This window comes from Hakea prostrata, chromosome 1 (assembly GCF_041222555.1).
Source record: "Hakea prostrata isolate BN-2017 chromosome 1, UWA_Hpros_2, whole genome shotgun sequence".
Lineage (NCBI taxonomy): Eukaryota > Viridiplantae > Streptophyta > Magnoliopsida > Proteales > Proteaceae > Hakea > Hakea prostrata.
Genome location: NC_142600.1, coordinates 76,862,428 through 76,875,222, shown reverse-complemented (window position 1 = coordinate 76,875,222; position 12,795 = coordinate 76,862,428). Strand labels below are relative to the sequence as shown.

At 36.9% G+C, this 12,795-nt stretch overlaps 1 protein-coding gene across 2 annotated transcripts; it reads right to left on the bottom strand.

The window, feature by feature from the left end:
• Nucleotides 1–11,330, bottom strand: LOC149030200 (phenylalanine--tRNA ligase alpha subunit, cytoplasmic-like). Of its 2 annotated transcripts, XR_016171253.1 has the most exons (8): nt 11,101–11,330; nt 10,860–10,952; nt 9,051–9,107; nt 8,320–8,375; nt 4,546–4,638; nt 1,943–1,997; nt 1,764–1,871; nt 1–1,675 (listed from the first exon to the last, which is right to left on the bottom strand). XR_016171253.1 is itself a non-coding variant. In XM_089142521.1 (7 exons), the coding sequence occupies exons 1-7, from the start codon at nt 11,257–11,259 to the stop codon at nt 1,818–1,820; spliced, it is 567 nt and encodes a 188-aa protein (XP_088998647.1). In that variant the 5' UTR covers nt 11,260–11,330; the 3' UTR covers nt 4–1,817. The 2 variants fall into 2 exon arrangements, 1 of the variants encoding a protein (XP_088998647.1); XM_089142521.1 differs by having other exon boundaries at nt 4–1,871.
• Between the last annotated feature and the right edge of the window lie 1,465 nt (nt 11,331–12,795).

The window sequence follows — 12,795 nt, the reverse complement described above, 5'->3', positions numbered from 1 at the left end:
TAAAATTTAAATAAATTCTAACTCAAAGCTCCTAGGTGCTTTAGAGAATTTTTAGAAGAGATTGAGCAGTTGATCCCTATTTTTCTAGATATTAACTTTATAAAAAATGAAAAATAAATAAAGTTTAATTACAAATTTGATGTTAAAGGGTAGTTTGTTCGAATTCATGGGTTTTGGTTTTGCTTACATCACAAGAGTCAATGCTAGTGCCGCTGTGGCTTGAACCACTGCTTTCTATGGCTTTCTTCGGCATCATGTACCTGAACAATATCTTTTTGGCATATTTTGATTTTTTTGGAAATGTAATGATACAGTTGAATCAATGTAAATATCTTTTATAATTCAAATTCTGTTGCCTCTATTGAGTTGAAAAGGAAATAGCTATGTTGGTCATTCAAACCTACGAGTGTAATTTGTTATTGTCAACGATTTGGTTCTTAAGTTTATCAGTCTTCATGACAGCAGTTTGTTGATCAGTTACACTTTCTCAACAATCCTACTATAGAATATTCGTTGTTTCATATAAAAAGTTAAATTCAGGCAAGTTCTTATCGTTTTGCTTTTTTTTTTTTTGGTAAATATCGTTTTGCTTTTAAGTGCTGCTATTGAGATTGAATCAATTTATTCTGATTACATGGTATATGAAATGATATTAAACATGGTTCATAATCATGTTCTCCAGTAGAAATTCTTTAATAAATTGAAAAATGAACCTTTCATTTATTTGTTCATTCGATCTGTGTTCTACCTTGTATTGATGCATATTCAATCATATACAATCACAATGGCTCAAACGGACTGGTCCTCGCATGTGGGTATTGCAACCTACACATATTCAAGCTATCGTTGTCTTAGTACACTTAACGAGCAAAGACGAACGAAATAAGATCTAGGTAAGATAGGGCGGCTTCTTTTTTTTCTTTTTTTTTTGGTCTGAGGTTCATCCGGGCCAGCTTGCGCGCACCTCGATTACATCCTCAGAGGGAGCTTGGTCGTCCACAAGAATCGAACCCATGACCTCTCCACTAAGAAGTATGAATCTTATCACTCTACCAACCCTGCAAGTGTTATCTGATGTTCAAGCATGTGCAGGTCAGACAGCTAAAACTGACAAAACCCCATCGGCCTCAAAAGTAGAAATTAGGGAGCTGATATTCAAACATTCAAAAACAAAGGGAAAGCTCAATCCTTCAAAAGTGTGTATTGAACAAACAGTGCACTAAATGGTCAAGTAGAGATGAACAAGTCCTTCAAAAAGTGCACTAAATAGTCAAGTAGAGATGAACAAGTCCTTCAAAAGTTTGTAACAACAGAAACTTTTGTCTAGCTAAGGTCAAATATGGCTAAAAAAAATTTTTATGTAAGTCGAACCTGTAGTGACAGATCCAAGTATAGATAAATCAACAGCATTGGAGGTTAGTGAATACTGTTACTTGAAATATTCTCTTTGTGCTCAAACCTTGACTGAAGAAAAAATTTTAAAGGCTGGGAGCAACCAAAGGCCACAGCTTGCCCTCGTTTAGAGCCAAAATCGCCCCCACCCTTTCAAATCCTGCCAGTATCTCCTTCTCCCAATTATAGTCAACCCTTTATCCTAGAATATGCTTTCCAGTCTCAGCAAAATGAGCTTGCAGCAAGCAACCTAAGAAGATACTAACCTTCTAAGCTGACTAATCTGAAAAAGCATCAGGTTGAAGACAAGATGCACAATGTGTTAAAAGGACCCCCAACTATGTCATCATTAAACGGATCCCAGATTATACCTGTTTTGTGTTTCTGAAGCCCTAGAAAAAATGATGAATGCTACAAGGTCCTCACTATTCTAGTCCAATACGACAAATTGGATTTTTCTTGATGAGATTAAGATCCACCTGCACAAGAAATTAGATTTAATGCCCTTTTGGCTCCATCAAAAGCCTGCATGGAGTAGTAAATAATGTACCTTGTGTCCAAAGAGATCTCGGATGTTATCAATTCCATACAATATCATGGTAGGCCTGACATAGAAAGAATATGAAGGTTAGACTTCTCCATTCCACTTTCAAGAACTTATGATTAAGCAAGCATATAATGAACCACGAAGATAGATAACCATAAAAAACTGAACACATTGCATCCATTATTCCACAACTATGAAAATAATGCATATACAGAGTTTGATAGAAGTATGACAGTGAAAGATCAAAGAAAACAGAAAATCATCATTCAACTGCTGGAAATGTTGCTATAGAGGATGAAATCCATGATGTAGAGTGTAGACTACTAAGCACTAACCACTTGAAAAGATTCACAAGAACTGAAACTTTCTTCAATTAACTTCCCGGCCTAAAACACTAGATAGCCCTTTAACTCAGTTTGTTGCCACCATCCTTACTAGGCATCAGGCAGGACAACTAAACAAAATCGAAGGCACTGGAACCTGAACCTGAACCTAAACCCAGCCCACCTGAACAAACTATTTTCCTAACTCGACTTTCAGATATAAGGTTTTAGCTAGTAAAGTTTAATAAAGGCCTGCATCAATACCACTTTAACAAAATGGATTTGTAGAACATGCTCCTGTTAGCGGTCCTTGTACAGATAGAAGCTATTCAAAAAGGAGGAGAAATTTTAATAGCCTCAAGATATGAGGGAAACATCTCAGTAAATAATGCATCCAAGACCATATCAACAAAAGGAAAAATATTTTCTTCCTCATCCCAAATTCCATCTGGAACACAGTCCATAGTCCTTCAGTGTTCTGCTGATGAAAACAAAGAAGGGGAGAACTGTAGCAAAATGGACTTGTAGAACATGCTGTTAGCGGTCCTTGTACAGATAGAAGCTAGTCAAAAAGGAGGAGAAATTTTAATAGCCTCAAGATGAGGGAAACATCTCAGTAAACAATGCATCCAAGACCATATCAACAAAAGGAAAAATATTTTCTTCCTCGTCCCAAATTACATCTGGAACACAGTCCATAGTCCTTCAGTGTTCTGCTGATGAAAACAAAGAAGGGGAGAACTGCACATGGTAATAATTTTCAACCATCAAGGTAACCCAAGGCACTTGGCAGGGGCAACTGGGGAGGGGGCAAAGACAAGGCCTTATTAGTCAAGATGGCATAAAACATTTTTAGAAGCTTTTCTATGATTAGGTTCCTACAGATTGGCCAAATAGTACAAAGACCAAATTTAGAAATGACTCAGAACAGATTGAACAAGTTGTTACCAAATACCAAATTCCCATCCAATCAGGAGATTAGAGTGATACTTTCCCTACTCAAGCTTTGCTGAACCACTGAAAATCCCAAGGCCCTGTTTGTTTGGTAGGAAAAGTGCAGTAAATGCTTTGCGTGCTTTGAGAAGCTATGTAAAACCTGAAAGCACTTCATGTTTCCTTTGATCGACAATGTTTGGACGAATGATATTCTTTAATCGCCATTTTTAAAGACCAAAAATATTGATTTCAAATGACGATGCTAATGGGTGCAAGTTTCAAGTGGATTCCCTTCATTTCAGTTTTGAATGCAATCTACTTCCCGTCAAAGACACCATACTCTTAAAAGCACATTTGTTCAGAATATTTATCTATATCAAGTTAAGAATATAAAAATGCTAGCACATTAAAGAATACACAGGAAGCAAAGAGATAATTCAAAACAGATAATTCAATCATTTTCAATCATTATCAGATAATCTAATGTCCTAGAAAGCTCTGAAAACTACTAGAAATGTATGCCAGTTACAGTGAGAAGTAAGAACTTGTTTGATGCACCAGCCACAACGCCCTCTATGATCACTATTTTTTCATCATTTAATAGAAACAATCTCAATATAAAAGAAGGAATGGTGCTTGTCCCTTTCATTCAAGTTCCTATACCAGTCGGTAGCAGGCGGTATGGTAGTTCCCTCTGATCCACATCCAATTCTGGTTTCTAAACCTCCCTATTTACTCAAATTCTATATTCTAATAGGGGAGGCTTTCTTTTGGAAGTAATTGTGAACACCTCTCGTCTCTTCATATGCACAATTTCCTTACATGCTGCCTTAGGCACATCTCTCCTTCAAGTTTCAACATTTCACGCTGGCCTAATGGAAGTAGGTCTTTTAGTAAGCTTATAGTTGCAGCTGTTTAATTATTAGGCAACTCTTCGCAGCATAGTAAGAACTGACAGTTCAACTCGCCAAATCAATTAGGCTGCCAAATTGTGCATCAACTGAAGTCTGCCAGGCTCCAGAAGGATGACTACTTCCGAAAAAGTTCATATTCACATCCCATGAAAATAAAGGGTAAGGGCACATGAGACTGAATTGTTGTGCAACATGGAGACCAAAACTCTAAAAAGTGCCTTAATCATGAAAGCCACAGGAACAGATTTAGGTCCCAAAAAGACCATATATGTAGGTTCTAGAAATGCAGACACATGCACAGCAGATGATAAGGAGATCACTACTTGGTATAATATAATATGCACAATGCTGAAGAAATTAATCGGATGAACCCCACTTGGTCCACCGTAATGTATGTACACCATGTATTTGTTCCAATTATGTATCCACATACCTCTGCAGATGTTCTCTAGTCAAATCTGTGACAGCCTTCTTCCTTTTTGGTGTGTAATTAGGACCCCTTTGCAGCGAATAGCCCTTCCATGTCCTAGTCAAGCCAATTGACCAAAAAATCAAAGAAAATAAGGTTGGGGGTACAAGAACAAAAAACTCACACAAAGGAAAGGTTAGTACATCGTTTGGTACAAAATTGCATACTTCTGGATTTTATTACAAGAGTTTCATAATGATAGAAGAAGCATAAAGTGCTTGTTACAGAAACCCTAGATATTTAAATAATGTTGGAAAAACTACTCACAGACCCTGCTAACCACAGAAGCCTTGCACACTGGGTACAACCCTTTTTATTCCTTAATAACTTCAATACAGAAGAAGAAAAAAATAACATTATTCTGGGATACATAGCGACATTTTCCCCCCTTGAATTGGATGACCAAAGCAGAATTTATTTTCTGGGGGCAAACCGTAGATTAGATTATGTAAAAATCATTAATTTCTTTGACTAAGATCCAGCCTCTATCGCCTAGGAAGCCGAGGGATGGGTCATATAGAGATTGGACCCCTTGTCCATTGGTTTGTTTACTGGAAAAGATATCAGGTTAAATGAGTTAGTTAACAGTCTTTTAATTTGAGTCAAGTTAGTTTTAAGAGTGTAATGAGTCTGTTAGGAGTCTTTTGGGGAGTTAACTAGAGAGTCATGCTCATTTTATTATTTATAATTTTAATAGTTCTTTTTCCTTTTAAATTGGAAGTCATAAGGCTTTATGCCACATTATTTGTGTGCCCCATTCATGGAAGAACAGTAGATTAGATTAAAGTAAATCTCAGTTTTCAACAATGGCTCTGAGAGTCTTAGTTGTGCAAAGAGGAATCTGGTGCTTAAAATTCCTGAGTTCAATCAGGTTGGTACTTAAAATCCAAGACCTTCCAGATGTTTCAAATTCCTAGCAGAAGGAAGAAGACTCATATTCTTCTCCAACATCCACTTCATTGAAGCTTTGAGGTTTTGCCCCCTCCCCCATCCATTTTCTTTATTCAGTATTTTTTTCCCTCTTTAATTTGCAGATTCCCTTAAACACCAAAACTTCAGAAGTTAGATCTACGCCAATCTGGCCATTGGAATTGGCTCAAACGTGGAGAAACCCCACCCCACCCCCCACCCCCCCCCCCTTTTTTTTGGATTAACAAATAAAGTAATAACCAAAGTTCTCGCTAGTCCTATAAATCCATTAACCATAGGAGTCCTACAAAATTCAAATACCTTACCAAGTTTAGGACTCTCAAACCATCCATCAGATTTTACCTGTTCTCACACCATATCATCCTTAGGACCTGGGTAACAAACCTGTAAATTTGCATTCAGATCCGACCATTGGAGGTACCCAAATCTACAACCTAGTTAGAAAATGTGGTTTTTGGGCAGATTTCATAGAAGTTCTTGGAAGCGTGCTGCCTTTCGGGACTCCCCAGTCAAGTCTGCATTAGACTTCAATGAAGATGAACATTATACTGGAACAGTGTGACAGTTAATTATGAGTTGCATCACACACCTCTCCAAGAGAGGATATAAATGCGCTTTATACCTTTATGACCACAAAAAGAAATCTCTGCAAGAATGCTAACTTCTTCTTTTCAACAAATAAAATTGTAAGTTGTAACCTTGTGATTTACATTGATAAGAATTTAATCAGCTGAGTACCTCTGCATCTAACTGATTACAGAAGGAAACCCAGCTTCATTTTCCAAGTCTTACTGGGGTCTTCCGTGTTGTGTCTCAATGACAACTTGACAAGCACAATTTTCTATGGTCCAGAAATGTTTCTGCCTGAGAAACTGAAGGCAAAGTGCCCAAAGGTTACTTTTGACTATATGGTGTATACAGCCTGATGTGAACCAGACCCAGGACCACCCAAAGGGCCCAGGGAAGTTACAAGTACCCTGTGGCCCTACCAGAAATCAAGGGAATTTCTGCTAGCATAGGGATATTCTGGTCATTTTGGGTCCCCTAATCAAACCCAACCTGACCTAGTTTGATTCAGAGTCCTAATAGGAGTTTAGATCTACTTTTATTTTTGAATTTGAGTCCTTGGTTGTTAAGTTAGTCTAGCTAGGATCCAAAATCTACTTTTGTTTTTTAGTTTGATTGAAAGTCCTTGGTTGTTAAGTTAGTCTACTTTTATTTCCTTTAGTTGGATCTAGTATTGTTAATAGGATCCAAAAATCCACTTTTTTTTTTTTTTTTTTTTTTAATTTGATTTTGTTTTGTTCAAGTTATTGAAGAGTCCCAATTAGAGAGGACTTCCCTTAGTTACAATCCACTTCTTACAAGGATTCCAAATCTACCCTAGTTTTGCAATTTGGATCATCCTAGGATGAGTTATTATAGGATCCTTGTTTGAATCTGAGTCTCAAGATTAGTTAGTCACCTTCTTATGCTGTATCGTGGAAACTTGAGCTTTTGCGTTGTTTTAAATTCTACATAATTTCAAGTTCTCCAGACCCATTACTACATCAAGTGCACCACACAACCCCCCCCCCCCCCCAAAAAAAAAAAAAAGCATCTACCTTCCGTCCTTTTTCACTCCATCGCAGCCTTCATCTTCCCCTTCCCCCTAACTTACGGCAACCCCTTCCCATCCCCAAACCCTAATTTTCCAATCCCAATCCATTTAGGAAATCTCTTTCCCCTCCCTTCCCCTATCTTTTGATCCTGACTACATTCCTACCCACCCCCTAACCCTAGAAAGACTAAATCTCTTTCTTCTTCCCCTAAACCCTCGTCCTTTTCTATTTTTAATTTTCTGGAATTTTCGGACTTTTTCCAAGACCTAAAGTTCAGGGTCAGATCTACAGCAATCTAACTATTTGATTTGTCCCAAACTTTAGGAACATCATTCCCCTGATCTTAATGACCTTCCCTCCCAATGTCAGCCTAACCGGACCAACCCAAATCCTAATTCCTTTGCTGCCCTAGATTTCCAAAACCCTAGAAACCTAACCCTACTCGCCATGCCAAACCTTATACCTGATAAGAACCCAACTGCTCCCTCAATCAATCCCTGCAACTGAGCTCCTCTCTTGGTGGGTTAAACCTACAGTTGCCTCACAATCCACACACAACTCACACATACTGCAAATAAATGGACGAACAGGGATCTGAACAAGGGAAATACTTCAATTAACTCTCAATTAAGGACCAGCCATTCAATATCTCCTCCCCCAGAAATCCAGCAAACCCTATTTTACTTGCCCCAACTGAGGGGTCTTCCCCTCACCTACAAGCTCTGCTCATCCCTTGCCTTTACAAGATTCTTCTCTCTTCTCTATTCCTCTACTTTCCCCTAAAATACCCCAAAACAAACCCTAACTACCCTTTTCTCCTGCCAAAAAATCCCAACATAAACGTGGCTGCCCCCCAATGAGACCTTGCCATCTGTCCCTATGTCCTTTAGCTCACTTATTCCATACATGTCCAGCTATGTTTGAGAACCTGTGCTCCTCCTATACGCTGCAATGTATACCCCCTCGGATGTCAGGGTCTTATCAAACAGATACCAACACTGTGTCCTTTACCTACGCGGGTGAGCACCAGTTAAGCTGATTTTGGTGTCAGTTCAACAAGCAGAAGGAAATGATTTCTTAGCCAACCATCTGGCATATTTTGCCTTCAACATGAAATGCATCAGATATGTCAAATCACAACAGACATAAAAATATCACAAAGCAAGAATTCAAGTAATATGTAGAAGCACCAATTGTTGATAATTACTGCAGGGCAATAAGCTTCCTTTTTTTGAGAGCATCGATATCCACTTGATCAACGACCTGGAGAAATCGTGAAGTTTTCAATCATCAGAAAAATAAAATAAAGTCACTAACAGGTGGTAGTCAAATGACAAATCATCCAGCAACAGAGTACAGGCAACCTAGGAATCTCACAGGGGGCAGTTCAGTTAGGAGCCCAAAAGGGCTCTACCTCATACTATTTTAACATGGGAGGTTCCATCTGAACAGCCACTCTCCATATGGTAAAGGAAGCCTTATTTCAATGGACAATGAAATAAGGAACAGATGTAGGTGTATGAGTAGTCACAAGGACGATCTACCCATCAGACTGAATCTGTCACAAACTTACACCATCTCACCAAATGAAGTGACCAAAACCAAAGGGATAGGAGTGTTGGCAAAAGAAGCCTAGTCCTCATATACCAGTCCCATCCCTTACAAATATATCAAGCCATACTAGGTATATGAAGAAACAAATATAAATCCATGCATCAAATATTGAAAATAGAAGTGCGTTATCTCCTTCCATATCTGCACGTAATTTAAATTTAATCTAATTTAGAAGATTATCTTTCATATGCATTCTTTTTGAAATGAGTCTCCATTTATACTTCTCTATAATATAGCACTGAAATAATCCGTTTAATGATTGAGATCCAACTATTCAATAAACAGCAAGAGTCTTCATTGGGGACTGAGGAAGAAGGGAAATACTTCTCCTGCTTGTATCTTCAGAAGCAAATTTTTTACTTGATCGTCAACATTTTGAACCTACATAAAGTAATAGACATGAAAACCAATCATACTGAATATATCAAAAAGTGAGGTTTCGAGAAAATTTCAAATCATATAAAAGAGATGCAGGAAATGATAAATACATTATGGAAAAGATCAAGAAACACCTGGAGATGCAAAGGATACATGTAATACACAGTTTAAGCATAAAAGACTACAAATAAGCAACATGTAAAATATATATCAAGCATAAAAATGATAAAAAAGTATGACCGTGAAATTATATCAGTTGATTATGCACAAAGGATGAGATTTTATTCAATTGATATTTTATCTCTATGATTTATATAAAATTTTTCCTATCACTTGTTTTTGATAAAATATAACACTTTCAATTTAGATATAATCTTTGATCTGGGGGAAAAACACAGATTCATCCTTAATCAAATGGATCATGTTATTTTATCTTAATTTAAAGATACTCAATGAAAGATTAGAGGAAAAAACAATTTGGTTTTTGAAGTTCCCTCACTTGCACAGTTAAGCACTTCAATGTGATAATTAAGAAGAAAAAAATAGATGAAAATTTTCCAGGTAACAATAGTTTTTTAAGCAAGGATATGGTCCCTAACTCAAATGGAAGCAAACAAATGGGACTGGTTGTTTTCAGAGAGTCAGTTTTCTTCTCTACTGCAATTTTGTCTTTCTGCAGGTTTTCATAGTATCTAGTCATATCGATTAGTATCAAGCCATATCAATTAGTATCGAGACATGTCATCTGTGAACCAATGCAATACAATCCATTTTTTAATTAACAAAATACCATATCAGTACCCTAACAATATGAAATGACACAAGTGAACATAAGATACTTACAGATACTTGAAACCTTGATGAGAACAATAGAGAGAGGAATATATTGGCACTTCTTCAAGAATGCCAAGATGTGTGCATGTGTGCGTGTGTACGCACACGACAAGACCTTAAAGCTAACAATGAGAAAAAATAGGGAATATGAGGTTGCTAGCATCAAGCCTAACAACTCAGGAGGAGCACTCACGGTGTAGAACACAGGAAGCAATTCCCCCCCTTTGTCTTTTTAAACTAAATCTCATCCATCAATGAACATAATTCAAGTATTCCAAATCACAAGGTTAGAGCCTTCACCATATTTACCTTTAACCAAATGCCTACCACTCTCCCTCAACAATCTAGTCATTACATTCATTGGCTATATTTTCCTAACCAAGTATTTGGAGCACATGGAAAGAACTTAACTTGAGCCACAGAAAACAGAGATCATAAAACTATTGAATTCTATATGATTATCAAGGGAAATGAATGGGAAATAACCAATATAGAATTACATAATAATTTGGGGTAATCAAAAAATTTTGAACAAGTATCCTACAAAGCCCACTATCTAGACTTCCCGTTGGATGTTTTCTGGTACAAATTTGGTCAGTACTGAGTCTTTTCTTCTTCTTTTCCCAACAAATGTACCCTTGAAAGTTTCAGGCTAATAAGTACAACCATGGTCATAACCAACATGTAAAACACAACCAGTAAAAATGAAACTTGCTTTAAGATAATACACAGAAAAGAGACAGAAACAACAATTAGATGTGTACTATTCTATAGACAACCCACCGCATAAGATACTAACAAATTCTAAATGTTTTGAACTTGTAGAACAGTCAAATATAGAAGCAATAAGACCCAAACAGTGAGCACACACATAGGTCAACAAACGGAAAAGAGAAATATGCAAGTTCCAGGTTATGTCACCTTTCTTGAAACTAGCTGCTTCCCAATCTCCACCCATTTATTCTTTACTACCTGGGCACAACCTATTTTGTAAACTGAAGGATCAACCTTTTTCTGCATCCGCATAAACCAATTCATTCACAGTACTGGAAAAACAAGAAATATTAAATTACCAAAATTTTGTTACTGGAATCTGTAAATAAAGAAAGATTTTCATAAAACAGAAGAGTTGCCAAAATCTAACCCACTGAGGAGTCATAACCTGTAATTCTTCACGAGAAATGCCCTCAGGCGGTATGGCCAAGAAGAGCTGCACTTCGGGTGAGCCAGCCACACTATATGACCTCCCTTCATCAGTAAGTACCCACTTCTCCCTCGAATCCGAATCATCACCCCTGACAGAGAAAATTGAATCATGCATTATCTATGAGAAGCTCTTCTACCCATAAAAGATACATGTATTCATTTTCACGATATAAATAATGTTCTTTCTTTTTTGATGAATGAATAATGAATGATGTTCTCATAAAAAAGATGTGCTTCTACCTGGAAATACCAAAAAATGTATGCATAAATTCATAGATGGTACTTCAAGCATCGCTGCCTTTAGACCACTATTATTCATTTTAATCTTTCTCCTTCTAAATCCTACTATTATTTGCCCCTAACGCATTATTCTGTCGGGTCTGCTGAAAAAGAAAAATCGAATTCTAGACAGGCAATTCTTAAATTGGCAAATAATATTCAGTTTATTAAAAACCACTGAAAAGATTCAGTATATCTGCCAAGACAAAGTAATTCAATATAATTATAATTAGGTTCCGTGAAATACCATTAAGATATAGGAGGAAACCAATAAAAGGTATTTGGTTGGGAACCCGGTTATTTACAGAGGAATGGAAAAATTTTGCAGAAAAATGAAGCGTATCACCTGATCATCAACTAGTCTGAAACCATGGAGACTTTTGATGACGTTGATAATTTCGTTATGATCAATTCCATATTCTGTGTTGAAGTCAATTCCATATTCTGCAGCGAATTGGCTGGAATGTGATATGCTCTCATCAGATGATTAAAAAATAAGGGTACCTTGTAACAGAAGTTTATTGGAGGAGCGACATAAAGAATGACCCACCTCTCATTAGTAAATATAATTACAGTTCCTTCAACAAACTATGTATGAAGCACACTAATGGCGGCAACTACATGGAGGGTGGAAAAAATCATAACAAGCGGGAGAGAAATACGTTACAACAATACCCTTCACACTCACTTTTAGGAAATTATGATACAATGCTTATGACTCCTAATAAAAAAGGGAGAGCCTAATGTCAAAATCCCTAGTAGAAGCAAAGCCTGGAGGGGTATTTTTTGTATGGAAACTTACCTCAGCAATTTATATATATTATATATAAAAGAATATGATACAAAATAAAAGTCCAATAGACCACTCAGAATATGCTTAAAAAAAAAAAGAAAAAAAAGAAACACAAGGATGCTGCTACGATGTTCACATCTTCCATAGGTCTAGCAATACCATTTAATTTTTCCTTTTGACTAAGTTGTCTTGCAAAATTTTGATCCAAAATATTTGAGATCTTCAAAACTTGAATCAAGGTTGTCGAGTGTAGAAGCATGAAGAGTCAATATGACAACAAAAACTGGCCTACAAAGCCAGACAAGAGTGTACAAATTTTGAGAATAGGGTTTATCAAGAATTTTAACGTAGCAGTGCGATTCACAAGTAACATCTAGCGGATTTTTGGGGTTTTTGTTCAGGGCGTGCAGATATCCTCCGTGCAGGCATTGCTTTCGACAACTGTCAAGCAGTTCATCCAACAGTTTCAATGAATGAGCTTTATTTATAAATTTTAAAGCTCATTTCAATTTCTAATTATGCACCCCTGATTTAAAGTCAATTTACAAAGAAGGCTGGTATCTATTCTCATTCTCAATT

Excerpts from the sequence above, each read along its gene's own strand:
- LOC149030200 (XM_089142521.1), bottom strand. The coding sequence starts at position 11,259 with ATGCATGATTCAATTTTCTCTGTCAGGGGTGATGATTCGGATTCGAGG. Across the intron at positions 1,998-4,545 it reads ACTAGAGAACATCTGCAGAG|GCCTACCATGATATTGTATG; the intron begins GTATGTGGATAC and ends TTTCTATGTCAG. Across the intron at positions 1,872-1,942 it reads GAGATCTCTTTGGACACAAG|GTGGATCTTAATCTCATCAA; the intron begins GTACATTATTTA and ends TTTCTTGTGCAG.